The sequence below is a fragment of the Dermacentor silvarum genome, chromosome 1, assembly GCF_013339745.2.
Source record: "Dermacentor silvarum isolate Dsil-2018 chromosome 1, BIME_Dsil_1.4, whole genome shotgun sequence".
In the NCBI taxonomy this organism is placed as follows: Eukaryota; Metazoa; Arthropoda; class Arachnida; order Ixodida; family Ixodidae; genus Dermacentor; species Dermacentor silvarum.
Window position 1 is genome coordinate 134,683,175 of NC_051154.1, and position 19,417 is coordinate 134,702,591.

General features: G+C 44.9%; 1 protein-coding gene across 1 annotated transcript; it reads right to left on the bottom strand.

Moving 5' to 3' along the window:
* Positions 1-3,648: 3,648 nt before the first annotated feature.
* On the bottom strand, positions 3,649-16,474 carry LOC119460990 (adult-specific rigid cuticular protein 15.7). Its single transcript, XM_037722195.2, has 4 exons — positions 16,383-16,474; positions 11,631-11,720; positions 6,970-7,285; positions 3,649-3,893 (listed from the first exon to the last, which is right to left on the bottom strand). Exons 1-3 carry the CDS (start codon positions 16,392-16,394, stop codon positions 6,983-6,985), a joined length of 405 nt encoding a protein of 134 aa, XP_037578123.1. The 5' UTR covers positions 16,395-16,474; the 3' UTR covers positions 3,649-3,893; positions 6,970-6,982.
* Between the last annotated feature and the right edge of the window lie 2,943 nt (positions 16,475-19,417).

Genomic DNA, 19,417 nt, shown 5'->3' on the forward strand with positions numbered 1-19,417 from the left:
AATACGTTTATTTGTGCTGTTTTTACTTGTGTTCTGTAGAGCATGGAAGAACGGAGCAAGAAGCTTGCTTAAACGCATGACCTGACGGTCTGATGCGTGTGGCGGTCCGAGCAGCAGTGCTGACGCACTGTTTCGTGTCGTCTTGCCTTGTCAGATATAAGTGGTGAAAAGGCTTTCGCCAAGTCAGGCGAACTGCCGCAGGTAAAAAAAACGAAACAAAGGAACAAAACATTTAGTGTATCGGTGTCCAAACCCGCCACCCAGCGTAGCAATCGGATATTTTACCGCAACGCTAACAAAACGACCCACTTGCGAAAGTTTTTGTTCTTGCAATATTAACAACTGACAGAAAACTGTTCTGATTTACGCTGTATGACATAAAAACCAGTTCTTGTGCGCTTTACGTACGTTATCTATAACGTGTTGAACACAAGCAGCCACTGCAAGTTTCGTTACAAAAGCGAGCCTTCAGCCGCGTTGGCACCGATTACCGTCGAAATTAGTTACCGTACGTGTCTTCTCAATCCCGTTTGCTCCCTCCCCACCACCCCCTTCCGCACAGAATCCCATCTATACAGCATTCACTATTTTAAGTCGACAAAGCAACATCAAAGTATAAGTGTGTATATTCTAGTGACACGGCAAAAAATGCTTTTCACCGTATGCAGAACCTCGAAACACTGTAACTCGCGCTGCCAGTTTTTAAGTGTTTTATTATTGATCTGCCATGCTGTATGATTAAAGCAGTCTCCCGAAGAAGCCTCAATAAAGAACTGCTTTTAGCGTCAACGCGAAGAGTGCGACAAGGGCCACTCGCGCCTGATCGCGAACAAAAACTGCACGCGACTTGAAGGGCGGTTTGCGGGGCTAACTGTTCGGAGAAGAGGTGGGCTTCTCTGCTTTCGTTCGTTAACGATTCTGGTAATTTGTGGAATTGCAGTTTTGACTTCGACATCGTCGGTATTGAGAAATGCTGCAACACGAACGAATTTCCACCAATTACTTAGTGAATCGGTAGCGAAGCGTAATGGCAGCATTACTCTACTTGCGATGAGCACAGGTTTTCATAGTATCACGTCGAGGGGCACCGCATAGAATGTGTTTTTCTTGCTGCGAAAGCGCGCATCAACGCTATGGAAGCAGATGTGGCAGTTGTCACGGCAATGATGGGCACGCCGATCAACACGGCCTGTGCCGAAACAGGCATGATGTACCTCAACACATAAAGAATGAGCGCTGACGCGAGTGAAGCATGTATTTAGCTACCTAACGTGCTTGTGCCCAACGTATCCTAACATTAAACAAGGAAAAACTAACGAGAAACCTCGGACGTAATTCTATAAAGAGATTGCCGGATCCGTCTGACGTACCTGTAAACAAAGTTGGAAGGAGCGTCAGACGGGCCTTTAGCCACATCCCTTGTTTTTCTTTGTGCTTGTCACAAACATTTCAATGTATTTTGTTGAGTCTGCGTGTTTTCCTATAGCTTTTTAGTATTGTCCTTCCTATTTTGTCCTTTTATTCTTTCTTAGCCGCGCAACAATTAATGTGTCAACGAACAGGCGAGAAAGTTACGTTGCATGTAGCTTTTACTTTCTTCCGTGATATTTTTTGGAACAATAAAACTAACCAATCAACTGTTCTGTTTGGATATTGCCTGTGGACAGCAATATAAATCGCTGGTTGCGTCGTCGCAGGAAATGTCGCGGTACGCAGCATGGGGCGAAATAGGTGAACTGTGTTATATCCCTAAATAGGTATCGAGAAATTCATCAAATCCTTGTATGCCCTCATATACGGGTTACTTTCAGCTAAGGCCCAATTGTTGTCCTATCGTGAAGCCAGCAGACAAGGGCACGAAAAAACTTGAACTCGTAATAAATAATAATAATAATAATAATAATAAACAAAAAGTTACAGAGGCACTTAAGTCTCCTTACGTGTATTGAATGCGAAAGCATTCTGAACCGTCCGCGCGATACTTATCACTTGGACAAGTGCTCGAATTGGGCAAAGTCAATTTTGGGTGTGGGCCACCCAAATTTCGGGGGTGGGCCAAGCCGATTTTGTGAGTAGGCCTGGTAGGTTTTGAAGTTGGTTAAACGCAATTTTCGAATTGGGCAAAGTCATTTTTGGGGGTGGGCCAAGCCAATTTTTTCAGTGGGCCAGGTCGGTTTTGGACGTGGGTCAACTCAATTTTCGAATTGGACAAAGTCAATGTTTTGGTCACGGGATCCAATCCCGGCCGCGGCGACCGCATTTCGATGGAGGCGAAATGCAAAAACGCCCGTGTGCTTGCGTTGTAGTGCACGTTAAAGAACCCCAGGGGGTCAGACTTAATCCGGATCCTCCATTAAAGCGTGCCTCATAATCAGAACTGGTTTTGGCACGTAAAACCCCAGAAAGAAGAAGAAGAATGTTTTGGGTGTGGGTCACGGTGTCCGACCGACGCCGTGGCTGTTCACCGTGAGATTTCGCAGTAAGCAGCAGGTCCAGCGCCGGTAACAGGACCTCATCACTTGGTCACCTGGGTTTTGGTACCATCGGATGTTAACGCCGGACGCTGGCCGGATTTTTGGCTTCATGGGGCATATAATGCTTTCGCATTAAAACAAAAGAAAAACTGGATGAGCGCACTTTCCCGGCAAAAGCTGAGCTCTGTGCGCTCTGTGGCAGATCATTTTTGCCCAGTTTCTGGAATAAATAATACAAGGGCGTACAATGTGTCGTGATTGGAAAGCACAGTTCGCGGCCGTTTTCAGGCGTCACTGTCAGTGAGAGATAGCTGTAAACCCCGCATTTTAACTTTCTAAGAAAGGTTAGCATCGCGAAGGCCAAGGGGGATTCGGAATGGTTAATTGAAGGGAAAAAAAAGTGACATCTAGACGCTGGTGCACGTAGTGCAATTTAAGGAGTTGCTTCATAGTGCCTCAAGTCATGACCTGTAGGTAGAGGGCGATGCAGAAAGTAATGCTTCCAAGCCCACTAGTTTGCCAATATTACTGCAAGCATTTGGAACTCGTTATCATTGATGAACGTTTAACGTGTAGAATATCACTTGCCTCACCTTCCTATCTCTTCTCGTTCCAGAGTAATCGAGCAATTCTTGGCATCCACTGGTGACGTCCTGTTGAAACAGTGGGCTGTAATTGAATTCCTGACGGTGGAAGGTTGTGGCTGGTGTGGAGATTTGATGCGGCTGGATTTTGGTATTTCACAGTCCTTGCCCACCTCCGCACAGTGCTGACGTCAACACAGGCCTCCCCGTAAACTGCAGTCAGACGGCGATGAATGTTGATGGCGCACAACCTTTCGCAGTGAGAAATTCAATTACAGCCCGCTGTTTCAACCAGACGTCACCACTGGACGCCATGGATTGCTCGATTACTCTGGAACGAGAAGCAATAGGAAGGTGAGGCAAGTGACATTCTATAGCTTAAACATCAGTGCATTAATATAAAGAGTTCAATATGTTTGCAGTTCTATTGGCAAAGTATTGGCGCCCTCGGATATAAAACTCTCTTGTACGAGTAACTTTTGTTATTTGTTGACAAAATGTTGTTGACAAAACAGATTTATTGAACAAATAACCACAATGACAATAACAGAAACGACAAACCAATGCGTTCACAATGCAAGGAAATAGGGGGAAACCAGGACAGCTTTGTTGCTTAATGTTCTTGCAGGTGAAGACCGACGAAAGCGACGAGTCTGCAGCGACAATGCCAAGAGTCACGCGAAAGCCATGGCACACTGCGAAACAGCCGCGGCACACTGATAGCGACGTACACGGGCTTTGGCATGACAGCGAGGGGCATCCAGGCGAGCTCCCTCAAAAGTAGGCTCACGGCGCAGAGTTGGGACGAAGATCACAGAAGAATATACTAGCCCACCTGAAATAAACATAAACATTAAGAAGACAGCATTGTAGATGCGCAGCAGTATAAGCACTGTATGTTCATTGAAAAAAAGTTCACCGACGATTACGGTACTCCCTAATGCGAAATTTGCGCGCAGCTCTATACCTGTTTTCCATTCGCAATATATTGGCTGGCGCGCACAATCTGTCTCGTGCGGCACGTTGTAAACGGAGCGAAGTGTGGCGCGACTGCCTCTCTAATCTGGAGATCGCGAGAGCCAGCGCGTGAGGCCAGCGCGTGGGTGACGCGTGGGTGTGATTCACAGCAGCCGCCCCGGAGACCTCCCACACGACGCGCGCGACTCTGGCGCCATCATCCTCAACTTGGCGCACTAGACTCTTCTGCTCCCGCTTTCGCCTACTTTCGCCATACACTTCTCCGCTTTCCGCCCTAGGGTTGCCTGCACCCTCCTCCCGTCTTTCATCTCCCGCTGCACTCCGCGTTCACTTTCATCTTTCGCTATGCTCGTTCACTCGGTTACGCCGAGCTACGACGCCGAGACACGCCGACGCGCGCCGCAGGAACGAAACAAAAGCAACAGACGCACAATTAAAATAAAGTAGCTCAAGTCAAGCGACAGATGTACGCGCATACAGAGTGTCCCAACTCCAACTATCAGGCACCAAGATTTAAAGATACGCAAATGCCACGTAGCTGGGCAGAACCAAGGTTATTTTGTTTGCCGTCGCTTGGAGATAATGATATTATTTTCTGCATTCCATATAATTACATTAGTTTTAATTAACCAACTTCTCAAGTATTATAATTAGAAGAGAAGTGTCAATGAGAAAATTGTAGAGCAACATGAAAAACTCCCGATACAGCTTTCTGTTGCCGAATTCGTGCTACATAAAAGTGTTTTTCCGAGCGTAAAAATAGCCCGTGAATACACGAAAAGTGTCTCGAGCGGCCTGTCGCGCGGATCTGTGCAGTTAGGTGTTGAATGATATGCGTTATTTATGTATATTTTGCCCTTTTTATTTCAATTTAGTACTATGTATCATTACTGTCTCAGAATTCTTAGTTGGCAAATGTGTATCTTTCTCTTTTTTTCTTCTATATTGTTCGTTGTCTTTTTCCTTACTTTCTTGTGTCACCGCAAAATTGCATTGCTTCATCTGTTATTCCTATTGCTCCTAGTGCGTGGGCCGTAAGGCCTGCAGTCTTTTCACAAATAAATGAATCTAATATGAAAACACTGAGTTCTCCTCGCGATCAACCGTCGCAGCACAGCCCTTACTAACGCCAGCGGTTGTAACATACTGCCGCGGAACCTTCCTCGCTAAGTGGGCGGGCTCTTACGCAAAAAACAAATCACCCATTCTTCTGTTCGCGCGCTGGGGGTGCTAATGAGCCATTTTCATCGTAAATGGCGCCTCTGAAGATGCAGCGTCAAACAATGCCCTCATATATTTACTCCCAACGTCGCTGCAGGCAAAGGCCTCTGTTCTTGATTACAGTACGCACAGGAAAACACAGGTCGGCTCTGGCGAGGCCCGTAAACGACGTCGCGTACAACAACGCGCCGCTTGAACCACGGCGAACACGATAGTTCGTGTCGCAACATGAGTGCGTGTAACGCTGGCTTTGAGCGCATCGCGTGGAGGGATGCGCACGAACGTGGTTTGTCGCGACAATAACAAAAAAAAAAAAAAAAAGAGGGGGGGGGGGGGGGGGGTACCGTTTGCTGAAAATAGTAACGCGAATGTTCCCGTCTTCTAGCGTACTTTCCGGAATCGGCGCATGTCCGTTTCGATACACCGCAATACTGTCGTGCCCACGCCGTGCTTACGTTTTCTATATTCTTTAGCTTATGTTGTGCGGATATTTGAGGCTATATGTCTCAACCGAAAATCACAAAGTTCTGGACATCTTTTCATTGCTTCTAAACCACATACGCATAGAAGCTGTGAGACGTTACTGGTGTATTTATTTATTTATTTATTTATTTATTTATTATTTATTTATTTATTTATTTATTTATTTATTATTTATTTATTTATTTATTTATTTATTTATTTATTTATTTATTTTTCATAGCAGGCAACAATGAAACAACCCCTTTCGTCTGCCGTCTATACGATTTACTGTGTGTTCTCACGAAATTATGCCGTTACTATTCTTGCTATTGCTGCAACATGCAACCTGGCCTTTAGTAAACCTCGTTTCTATACCCGCAGCGCTGGCTCAATGGCTATGGCTTTCTGCTGCTGGGCACGAGGTCGCGCATTCGGTTCCCGGCCGTGGCTGCCGCATTTTGATGGGAGCGGTGTGCAAAAACGTTCGTGCACATGTACTATAATTTTGGGTGGACGTCCCGTTAAAGAACCCCGAGTGGTCGAATATAATCTGGTGCCTTCCACTAAGTAATCTCTGATAGACCGTGTGTAGCTTTGGGACGTTAGCGCTGTGCACTAATTTCTATTTATATTTATAAATCAGAAGCACTATGAGTACATTAACACACAAAGATGCTGACTGAAGAGCTATAGCATACAGACAGTAAGAAAGGTTCGGTACCCCAACGAATGCGCACCGCTGCTCCCCACTTGTCCGCACACAAGCCGAATCGGTGCCGTGAACTACACCCAGCCGCTCGATTTTCTGTCATATAACACTGCAGCGAAAGCGTTACGTTAGTCGCTGACTAATATCGTCCGTTAATCTTGTCAGCACGATGCAAATTCAGTCATTTATTAATTGATAGATTTTAACATCCCAAAGCAGCACAGGACATATGATGGAGGAGCCGTAGTCAGTATAGGTGAAAGGCTCCGTATGAAATGACGAAATCTCGGTACACAAGCTTTTTTGCTTTACTTGGCTAATCGAAATGCACCCGCGGCTATCGAGAACAGAATTGACGACCTCGTACCTAGTAGGAGAGCCTCACAGCTATTCATTCACCGCTGTAGGTGATCATCCATGGCACGGATTGACATGGTCACCTTGTCTGCGTATGTTAGCCATTTCCATGTGTTTCATCTCTTCACTCGCCTAAGAAATCGTGACCCCGAGTGGCGCAAAGTGAGGAAGTTGAAACACCGACCGCGATCAGCAGCCTAGCCGTGAAATCCGTGGCCTCCGTAGCCGTACCCGCCATAGGCGGGGACGTGCTTGCCGTTGGCCGAGTGGTAGGACGCGGCCGCCGGGTAGCTCGTTTTTGTGCCCGGTTCGTTGGTCTTGACCATCGCGCGGAAGCCCCACTTGTCTGCGACGTACTCGACGCGCCGCGAGCGCCCGTCGGCGTCGGCCAGGTAGTAGGCGCCCTTGACGCCCCCGTATGCGGAGCCAGACTCATGGCGACCATTAGCGGCCCCATAGCCGTTCACGATGTTGTAGCCGAAGTTGTAGTTGCCGTAGTCCTGCGAAGAGGCGCAAGAAAGGCGTTCACCGTTACTCTCGCATGAACGACACCATGTTGGTGTATGTTGCTATGTATGTAGTGTATGTGCGGTTCTCTATCTTATTACTATACACTCTAAAAAAGTTGAGGGTGCTTGCTTGTCCCATCGGTAATAACCCTAATGATAGGGCTCTAAAAAAATTATATAACTTGACGTGCCATGAGGAAAGATGTGGTAGAAAACTGTGTAGTAATTCTGACAGCCTTGGGCACACCAAAATACCTGATAAGAGAATTTGACAGCGATAGCATTGAAAGTTTTATTTATTGCAGTTTCCATATGTCATCTGTTGCAGCTATCATAATTTTTACTTGCCAGAAAATGTCAGCAAACGAGATACTTTCGTTGGTCCCCACCAACGATTCAATGTTACCCCTTAAACGTGAGTGTGTTAGCCATGGGACAACTAAACCCCCTTTATACACCGATAAAGGTGTTAAAACATTTTGTTTGATAGAGTATGGGCTTAGCACATGTTCCAATTCAATTCACAATGTATTTACACATTCCATAGATGAGAAATGCAGGAAGCAGGGATGAAAAGCTTCTCGATGGACAGCCTGACGGGATCCATCTACGGTTGCAGATAATCGCAAGCATAATCGTTTGTTGATACAACAAATACTTGTATATTGTATGCTCACCCTGCTAAGGTCTTGTATAAGATTACAGTATCAATCAATAAAAATAAAAATAAATAAAAATTAATGTTGTGGAGGAGCCGACGACATAGTATAATTGTTGACAACATTTCCAGTTCATCATAAATAAATAAATTACTTGGTAAATAAATAAATCGCCAGCAATGCGACATTAGTTACTAACGCAGTTAAACATCTTACGAAACATAAAACTTCAGTACTAACAAAACAGGTTAAAAACATCACTGACGAATACAACTACAAAGGCTAACAAAATGGGCTAAGAAACATCCCAAATGCAAAACTAATACGTCCACAGGTAAGGAATATGTATGCGGAAATATGTAGTAAAGAGGTACCATGCACTGTATGTTTATATATATATATATATATATATATATATATATATATATATATATATATATATATGTATTGTTCTCTCGTTTAGCGCTTTTTTTTTCTTTTTTTTCTTTTTTTTTAGATACACTTTCGAGATAGCGGACTCTTTAGTAGCCAAACTTCCCTTCAAGTCGCAATTAAAGAACGTCAACAAAAGTTCAATATAAATTGGCTGTCCAGAGAGCCCAAGATGCGGCGCTGGAGCTCGGTCTCCCCGTCCCGACGTGGGTGCGGCCCGCGGCTTCGTCACCTCCCTGAGTGGGGGCAACGGAGCTTCTCAGGACCTTCATTAAAGTTCTTTGTCTGTCTGTCAATAATAACATTGCGTCTTACAACTGCCTAGGAAATGAATTTTAAGATCAGTTTGCCTTATGAAAACATTTACACAGGTAGAAATTAGATAATTCAAATGTCTTAACCAATTTTATGCTGTTATATCCGTGATCTGTTCAACTGAAAGGAACAAACCAGACGCGGTATTCTCGGTCGTTCACTTTTGGCGCTACAATCACTTTCGCGAGATTTCGCGTGACTAGCGCCTGATGTGTCGGTCTCTCCGGGCGACACCATTCGTGGAACCGGGCTGAGAGAGCGTGCTTGGCCCTGTTCCAGAAACGCCGTAGACCGTATAGCAGCCGACGCGTCCGGTGCCTAGTCACGCGAAATATCGTGAAAGGGTTTGTAGAGCCGAAAGTGAACGACCGAGAATATCGCCCCCAAGTCAGCGTTCAAAAAAACTGTAGACTCTTTCTGGAGTGCTCTTTAAGTTGCACGATGAGATAAGTGACATGTTATTGCACTTTAATGATATTTAAAGTAGAGTAATAACATGTGCGTATACAATCGCTCAAAGGCAAGAATCCTGAATGTAAAGAACAACTTATGTGACGGACCCGCCGTGGTTGCTCAGTGGCTATGGTGTTGGGCTGCTGAGCACGAGGTCGCGGGATCGAATCCCGGCCACGGCGGCCGTATTTCGATGGGGGCGAAATGCGAAAACACCCGTGTACTTAGATTTAGGTGCACGTTAAAGAACCCCAGGTGGTCTAAATTTCCGGAGTCCCCCACTACGGCGTGCCTCATAATCAGAACTGGTTTTGGCACGTAAAACCCAATAATTTAATTTTTTTTTCAACTTATGTGACGGTTCTTCCCGGGAAACATTTGCAGCCTGACGGAAAGCCATATGCCGTAATCTGCAATTTATAACTGCATTTATATGTTACTTGCGGCGTCGTGCACCAGAAAAAAAAAACGAGTGTTTACCTGGGCAGGCAAGTACGTACAGTACACTAAACACTTAAGTCTTCGCGGTAGTATAATATCGACAGCTACGCAGCTCCCGGACATATTTTGCCACATTAAGAACATGTATGATTTGTGCAGTTCAGAGTCCCTGCTCAAAGAATTCTATGAACAATTGTTTCGGTTTCAATAAGGCTAATTCTGTGTACGTTCCCTTTCTGAGAGCACATCGAGATGGAGATATGAATTAATGTTTCGCACAGAAACAATTAAGACGTACAAGTAATTTATTCAGACCCTTTAGAAAATATAGGCAGACCTGGAATTGGTCAATAATTGGGTAACTTGTTTTATTACCAGATTTTTACTCAACAGCCACTTATGCGCGCTACTTACCGTCTAGAAATGTGCCGGAGGATCTGTGACAACAGATAGAGTGCTTGCTAAGACAGCTTATTTTGTTGTTTTCCAAGTCCGTCGCTGTCTCCCACTTTATTATTGTTTATCTCTATAAACGCTGACCAAACCTCACAGTTCGGGTTTGAGAGTGCACTGTCTTTGTTTGATTCAGGCAAGTATGATACAAAAGATGCTTGCTACAAAGTTGGCGAAAGATGAGTTAAAAGCGTCTAATAATGATCTACCTATAATATTTGTATCACCCAGCAAAATTTAGAGTCTTGAAATACACCGTTTATTGCTATTTAAAGCCGCATTAACCGTACGTCATAGCTTATTCGTATCTAAAACATTGGTACCGAAAAAGAGATGCTTCGGATGTGCGGGAGTGCATGAGCCACGTGGAAGCTTGGGCGCGAGCCCACACCTACTCTATTTCGGAATAGAGTTTTCTAAGTCCTCTTTTGTTTGAATTGGTCGGGCTATACCGTAAAAATTCTCCTTCGAGTCTATTCATTTCTTCTCACCTGTCTATCGTGCACGCGTCATAGCGAGGAGCCGATACCGGAAATAGTGAAGAATCACCCACGGCATAGGTGAAAGACAAAATGTAATGGAAAATTAAACGAATCTATGCATGCTAAGGCCCCTGATGCAAACAAACCGGGTGTTCAAAATTAAACTTTACGAAATTTTTAAAAATCGCCTGTGGAAGGTAGCATAATTCTTATTGTTGAGCTGGGTTATTCGAAGAGGCGGACATTAGTAGCACCAGAAATCTAAACACATATTCAACTAATTAACGAAAATTGACTAATGAACTTAGTTAATTATTTTACGACACATATTGCAATTTACGAATTGTAGCCGGTGAGTTTGCAAGACGCATCCATTTGCTATGAATTTTCAGGATGACACCAGTTTCGAGATATTATTTCCCAAGTGTGGGACGAAATGCATGGGCGTTCCAGTTACTTTTGTGCTTCAATGTACAAACAGCATTTTGGTAAAAAAGTAAGTGGAACAGTAGAGCATTTTTACGGCGAGTATGATGGCGCATATATTCAAATTGGTGTCATTCTGGACATTCATTCCAAGTGGATACGCCTAACAAGCCCCCCGGCTACAATTCGTAAATTGCAATATGTGTCGTAAAGTAATTAACTAAGAAGTTAATTAGTGGATTTTTTATTAGTTAAATATGTGTATCGATTTTTTGTGCTGCTAATGTCCGCCTGATCGAATAACCCGCCTCAATGATAAGAATTATGCTACCTGCCACAGGCGATTTCTAAAACTTCCGTAAAATTGAAAAATGAACACCCTGTGTATGCGCTTGCAAAGAAAAATTAGTTACCCTCATACCACGAAGCACACAGGGACTTGACTCCGCCATCTGCGGCTTTCCTTTGTGACAGCACTATGTAGTCACCAGCTGGCACTGACACCAATGGCGAGTTTCTCATCGCGTGATATCTTCTCAATGAAAACGCTACGTGAGACATGTGGGCCATTCCAGGGGACAGAAATGGGGCTAGCGGCTAGTCTGGCCTTCGTGTATTTTCATTGGCACGTTCAGAATTCTGACTACAAGAGAAACTTAAAAATTGAGTACTCACATCCTGCTTGCGGTGGGTGACGCTGTGTCCTCCATGGCCGCCGTAGCCGCCAGCGTACGCCAGGGAGAAAAGTGCGGCAAGAAGGCAAAGCTGCAAGAAGAAATATTGTAAGTACAAAGCTCAGGAGACAAGAGGTCAAGTCCTTATTTCAAGTATGACATGACAGGAGAAAGGTGACTTTTTGATCTCGGACGTTTGCTCAGATTCCTGAAGAGAAGTGCTTGCGCCCTGTACAGTGCGTACGTTTCTGTGTTGTGAAAACAGTTACCTCCGTCAGTCGCGTTTACTCCCTAACACCGGACCTAATGCCGGGCGTAAGCAATTAATGAGGACTCATACAAGAGACTGCGAAGCTTTTACTGGCGATATCCAGTTAACAAATCAATTCATATTCTTCAGCACACACGCAAACTTGGGCAAAGCGAGGATATTTGACTGGAAAAGCGCTGCAGTGCACGAATTCGACAGCGCTGATCCCTTCAAGCACATTCACTTTCCCCAGGCTTCTGTTTCACTGAACAGCATAAATTAGTTCCAACTTGTTAATTTAAACATCCTCCAACAGATCACAAGTGTATTCAGTTCATCGGTTGTTCGTCAATTTTGACTAAGCAATTAAAAAAACCAATGCCTCCAAGGGGAGTCGAACTCATGACATAATTGGGGCAATGTACAAAGTCAACCAACAAGCTAACGCGCAACTCCAGCGATTCAGTATTTGTATATGTTTGTAACATGGCGCTAAGCAGACTCGGGGAGGGGTGGTGTCTGTGCGTACGTTTAAGAATAGCACGCATTGTGCTCACGTAGCATATCGGGTCGGTGACGTAGCAGTCATCATAACTTGCGAGAAGTAGAAAAACATGAAGCAATAACGACAGGACAAGCTCGGACACGTTTCAAGTCATCGTTGCAGTTGGACACAGTTGCCAGTGGCTTTCTGAACGCATATCTTAGCTCAAGAATGTAGGCTACCCACGGCAGTAAATATTCAGCTTCATTAGGACCGACAGAATCACTTGAAAAGTGTTGAATCACTCATTATATCATTGAAATATAGAAAAAAGTGAGAAAACACTTTACCATATCATTTAAACCTATCTAAAGCACTTCCAAACATCATCCGCTATCGGCTGTACATCCCGCTCCGGCCTATGCGTGAATGGTACTACAATTTCTTTCTTTTATTTTTCTTATTTTTGATCAACAAATGACAAAACAATACCATATTTGAACAGCAGTCGAGTAAAGCGAAAAATATGAAAGGTAATCTCAATACTATGTTGTTTCAATTACATGTATTATACGAGCTCATTAAAAGTAATCTCTAAGCTCACCAAGGAGGGTATTCTGCATGAGTCCACCTAGTGAACTGTCCATTTGGGCCGCTGCTGACTGGCTGCAGCTGTACGAGTGAGGAGGAGACAGGTGCCCCCAGCCAGTCTCCTTCTCGCTCGTACAGCTGCAGCCAATCAGCGACAGCTGAAATGGACAGTCCACTAGGTGGACTCTTGCAGAATACCCCCCCATTTATCGAAGTTGTGTTTTCGAGTTCCGCGTGACACTTTCACAACAGTTCTTCTCGCAGGACATCGTCTTCAGTGCTTGTTCCTCAGAAAATTATTGCAGCGACGTAAGGAAAGAACGCACAGCCTTCGTCTACCTTGTCTATAAAGCGTGAGAGCTGTGCCCTGCCGATCGAACAAAATTTATCTCACAGCGCCTGTTGGCTTCCAAGTACGGTGCTTATATATTAAATATCTTTATGCCCATGTGGTTACCCCTGAGCGTAGTCGAAAATACTTTTTGGGTTAGTTGGTGGGACACTGGAAGCATAGGAGCTTAATCGGATCGCACACAGAAAAAAATCACGCGCCATTCCATTACTGTGAAGGTGGATTACCAGCGAAACCGTCTAGCACACGACATAAAGGTGACACAGAATTTAGATCAAAGCTATGAGCAAATTTTATTTTTCTTGAGCCGTGCCGGTAGTCATCCGAAGAAAGACACACACGCACACACTTTTGTTTTGATCGGTGGTCTTGATCGGCGGCATACATTCGCGTGGAAGACTACCGCCACCTCGGGGAGCCGGAGGAAACCAGACACGTGCGATGAGACCGCCACGTCGGGATAGCGGAAGAAAACTACGCACGCAAGCGCTAGGAACAACGACAGAGAGAGGGTGGTGCGAGCGTACACATGGTCGACGCGGGTCGCACAGCGGCAAATCTTTAAGAAACCCTTATTATCTACCTGAAAGTCTACGGGTCTTGTAAATGGTGCCTATGGATAACCAATCTATGGAAAAAGCATATCCAAATGATGAGACGTATAAGCTTTTGCATAAAATGAAGCGATTTTGCATCAAATTCGGGCGCTGAGTTTTTGCACACGCAGATTTGTTGACGGACACGAAAAATCTACGTAACCCTAGCCATAGACAGCTTCGCTGTAAAGACTCAGGCGCTTAGTGAAGCGAGTGCTAGCTGTCAGCGCTCCGTCTCTGTCTTTATTGAGTGAACACGAATTGACGTATCGGGGCTCGGTAGGACTGTACGAGTAGTGATTTTGCATTCTTTCGTTTCCGTGGCTTGCTTGTGTTGATGAGCTCATGTACAAATGCGTCACATCTTGAAATAACATTTCAGTTGAAAGTGGTGCATTGTTTATGTCTCTTTCTCTATGTCCGCGATGCTTAAGCGCTATGTTTGTAGTCGTAAACACAGCTGAGATATCACTTCATTCGCCCAGTCTTAGACTGCTCGAGTGCTCTATAGGCTCGGAATACGAAGGCTATGCGTATGTTCCTCGACTCTTGTTAACATGCACAGACAATAAACAGAGGAAATTTCGATCGGGTTGAAACCGGAGTAAACGCCTACTATACTCATGGACAGTAGGCTCTAAGTAGAGAAAGTGTCTCGCCAACGCAGAAGAACTGTAGCATTTGCATCAGTGTGGTAGTTTTAGTGCATCGAGGCAAGCTTATTATTAGGATCTTCGAACCGCCCCTGCGAGGAAACAGGGGCCTACAAAAATCGACCAGACAACTGTGACACATAGAAACGTGGTCGTACGTTCTCGAAAAATTTTACAAGTATTACCATTTGTTTTTGTTAATTGTAGTGTTCATTTTAACGTCGGTATCAACGCACCAGTCTACCACAACAGTATACAGCCACGGCAAAGCGTAACTGGTGTTGGTTTATAAGTACTGTAAAACAATGCAATGCGTAAGAGACAAGGAAATATAGTTCATGGGAGTTTCAACGCCCCTAACCTACACCTTGGTTAATAGAGACACGGTATTGGAAGGCTCGGTTAATTTTGACTACCTGGAGTTCCTAATTTTTTTAAGTTACACGGTCGTTTTTCGCACTGTGCCTCCATCGTCACGCGTACGTCGCGGCCGGGAATAGGGCCCGCGAAGTCGTGCTCAGAAAGAGAACTACATACCCACTGAGTCCACAGTGGCTGTTACGGGTGACAAAAGAGAGCACAAAAGGGCTCGTGTAGCTCCTTTCTTTACGCTGATTCGCATTCAATGCCACTTTGCCTAACCTGCAAATATAATCAGTGGCTTTGTGAGATGCGAATGCAGATTACGACGCGAGAACATCTCTTTTGCTCATGTGTGCACCTGTACCTATTTCCAACGCCGCCCGAAGCATGTTTAACGATAATTCCTGCACTGAGTTTGGTAGTATTCATTTGCCAATGTTTAAGTCAGCTTCCTTATATCTTCAGATTTTGTACGAAGCTGCAGTTTGTTCTGTCAATATAATTATGATATCCTATCGCTTTACACCCATAGCTTTATTTCACTTAAATAAACAAAATAATTGTATACATCTACGTTACGCACAGCGACAACTTGAAGGTTGCGAGTACAGAAATTTCCTAGAAATGTCCTCCTGCCATGTTTAATTACCCTCGTTAAATTTGCACTCTTAAACACGAATAAAAAAAGAAGTCCCCACAACTTCGACAAACTGGGCTTCACTTATGCCTCTCCGGTTGAGCTCTGTGCAGGTAAGGTTTTATTTCGTGCAATAACTCACACCTATATTATGAATCAGGAATTTCAAGCTTGTGCTACCTTAAACAGGACTCAATAAACAAATTTCGCGCCAAAACAGCCGTTGACACAATATGTGCACCAAATTGCACATATTGTGCCACCACCGTCAATGCAAATCGCACCATATTGATAGCTCAAAATTATTTGTGATCACTAGAGTGGCCATTTGAACTTCTCAAGCCACGAGGCTCCATTAATATGAGATGAAAACGTTGACTGTCCTAGTTACGTATAGTGGCTGAACCCTCGAGTGGCTGCTGTCCGACCAGTACCACTAACTTAGTGATGACCTGGTAATCATGTTCCAGTGAGGCATCAGCAGTAAGCGTTCAGCCTCCTAGACAAGAATGCAGATCGCCATTCACCTCCCAAACCATCAGCCCATGGTTCAACACGCTGTAGTGGTAACGCCGTGAACTGGCGCCATGAAGACGTTTCGCTGAAGCATTCAACGAATCAATAATGTCACTGACGCCTTCCTGTTGACTCGGCAACAATTCTAGTCACCGATAGCACAGGTAGCAGGGGACGAGCGCCGCAAGCATCATACCACAGCGCACCTTCGCAGCCAAGTGTCATGCAGCTCACAAAGGCCTGCGTGCAACGGCGCAACTCAAGAGTCTTTGAGTAAATGTTCGCCAAATAATTAGCCACGTTGAGCTCACCTTTGCAGTCATTGTACTGAATTAAAGGCGCAAGAAACTCCAACGCAAACGCTCAAGCACACCACACCACTGAGGCAGCACGTGGAACCAAGCTTCCGGTGTGTTGCGTGCCCTCGCTAGGCCGGCTTATATATATCGAACCGCATGGCTGCTCCGGGGCGCCCACTTTCGTCCCCTTACCCGAGGTGGCTAATCGAACCTAAAGCAGCGTGCCCTTTCCCACAACCTCAGCGTCATTCGCTCTTTCGCTCTGCCACTGCAATTTCGGGCGGTTTCCTTTTTTTGCTTATGTCTCTTTTTTCTCACGCCGACTGCACTCCGCGCAGGTCGCCGGCACTCTGCAGTGCCGTTGTCCCGCCACTGACCGTTCGGTCGCAAACACTGATAATTTTGCTGCTTTGTGCTTGACACAGCCTGTTTCCTTTACAATGTTGTGTTTCTGAAGAGAATCTTGATCCGCTTCCTTCAGGCGACTGAGGTGAGGGGAACAAGGGTTGGGGGTGGGGGTCCTACATTACTGGATATTCAATAACAGTAGTTAGAGAAGGAGGCAGCGTTGGCCGTCGGAGCCGAGACACGTCGTTCCATATGCCGCGATGCTTTTGTCGGAGGTCATGTGGCCATGCAGTAGGTCTCGAGTCACAGTTTGACAGCGCCAGTTGCGCAACGCTTCATTGGAAGCAAACTTTCATCACGGGCCTTCCTAGTGCCGCTGTGGCGCAGGTTATCCTGTACTGGAAAGCATTTTAGCGCAGGCAGACAAGGACAAGAGGAAGATATCGACATCACATTGCGCTATTTTCCTGTTTTTGTTGTTGTTGTTGTTTATTGAAACATCAAACCATGGCAAAATAAGCCACAGCAGAACCGGAAATCGCAATCATCAAAAATAAACTCCTACGACTAAGGAATGTAGGAATGTAGGGGGAAAAACACAACCGAAAGAAAGAAGGCAAAAGCTGCATAGGAACAGAGCATCACCTAACTCAGGCGTAGCCTGCTGTACAATATACAGCAGGCAGCAGGGTGCAGCAGGCAGCTGTGTCAGCGACATGCGGACGTTCAGTCACAGCGTGCGTTACCAGAGAAGTGTTTATCTGTATATTCACAGAATAAAAAACACAATGAAGAATAAAATACCCAAAGAATACTGCGAGTTCATATAAACGCGCAAGAAGTGAGATATTGAGCACATTCACAATTGCTCGTCTTTCAAAGAGACTGCATAAAGTCACTATCAGAAAGTCACCAAGAGCGGTGACCGCGTGTCTTTGTTTGTTTGGGTGCTATGTGATGTCGTCCTCTTGTCCCTCTTTGCCAGCGCTCAATGATTTCCAAGTACGTTTACCAACGTTACCAACCAACAGTTAGCTGTTTTTCAACGGCACGAGAAACGACGCACATTCCCTGCTAAATACTTAGTCATCATGTAAATGGTCTGTCAGACACAAAAAGAGTGTACCACAAAGCGCATTCAAATTGCAACCGAGTTACTTATCATCATCGTCACCATCATCACCGATCTTTACGTCCACTGCAGGATGACATCATCTCCCTGTGATCTCGAGTTACTTATAAGAAAGCAAAAGTAAATAGGGGTCATGCAGAGATCATTCACACTGGGACTTTTTTTCTTCACTCATGAGAACGATTTCCAGCTGACTAAAATTGACAGGTTGGCATTAACGTCCCATAGATGCATCTCGGCTCTCACGGAAGCCGTGGTAGTGGAGGTGTCAGAAATTATCTTGACCGCCTGGGTTCATAACCCAGACGGCTTGAACTTCCCGCACCAGCTCGCCGTGACGTCATGGATTTTGACGGTGTTAGCTTTTAATTAATTAAGTTAATTTTTATCGGTACTAATGTATTCTAATTAATGTATTGTTGCTATACTGTATTCTAAAGGAGCCAAAACCTGATTTTCGCAAGATTCAAGAGCATTTACTGCAAAACAACGGCTCAAATACCCGAAATTACTTTGAAATTCATGACGTCACACTGACACACTATCACTGTGGTTCCAGCCCGAAATTCAAGAAATGGAAGTATATATGGTCCTCATTTCCTCTCTTTAGCAGTTAAGCTCTTTCCGCGAAATCAGCAAAAATGGAGTTTTGAAAGAGCGCTTTGTCACCTAAACTAATTTTGTGTTTTTCTTTAAGTGTCCGTTATAGATTTTAAAAGACATTTTGTAAAATTAGATTGATAAGACGTGATTTCAAGTTTAATGGAAGCTGAAAGGCGCAGAAAGCGGGGAAAAAATCGAAGAAAAAGCTAGGCCAGAACTTAGTACCGCCAACTCCTCATACTTGAACGTAACCAATTACGTGTAAATATTTACTTGTAAACCATTACACGTTTCGGTAATTTTCTAATATAACGATTATATTTTTTACTCGGTAACGCTCACTGTTTTCAATTACTTTTTTCAGCAACCAATTACATGTAATTAGTTACTTCACTGACGAGACAAGCTGCAACAGGTGACGCAGCTTTAGGAACCTGAATTTGGGGAAAACTGCAGTAGAACGCCCGAGAGTGTACCACGCACGATTTCGGGCGTGGCACGCGATCGTGGTACAGCCTCGCGGAGGCGCAGTTCGGGAAGCTCAATATTTGTTTCCTCGTGTTAACGCTCCACACAGGCCCGTAGCCAGGGGAGGGGGGTCTCCAGCAGGGATCCCGCCACCCCAGTGAGCAAACTAACTTTTCGACGCTGAAGCGGCCTCAAAACCTACCTTCGCAACAGCTGTGTTGAGGGACGATTGAATGGGTTGGCTCTGATGTCGCTCTACAGAGAGTCCGTTGACGTAAGCAGCGTAATCGTAACGTTTACGAAGAAGGCACGGCTTCTTGTTTTAGGCTTCCGAACTTAAGGAGCCAGTGCGGGCTTTGAAGCAAACGGACGCACCGCGCCGCGGACTTGTGGGACCTGACGAGATCACTGTCGACCGTTCCACGCCAGACTCCGGGTGAAGCTCTTCTTGAGTGTGCTTCAATACAACGAATATTTCCACTCTCCGACTTTTTTA

Coding starts and splice junctions, on each gene's coding strand:
- LOC119460990 (XM_037722195.2), bottom strand. Junction 7,286..11,630: donor TCACCCACCGCAAGCAGGAT/GTGAGTACTCAA, acceptor GCCTCTTCGCAG/GACTACGGCAACTACAACTT.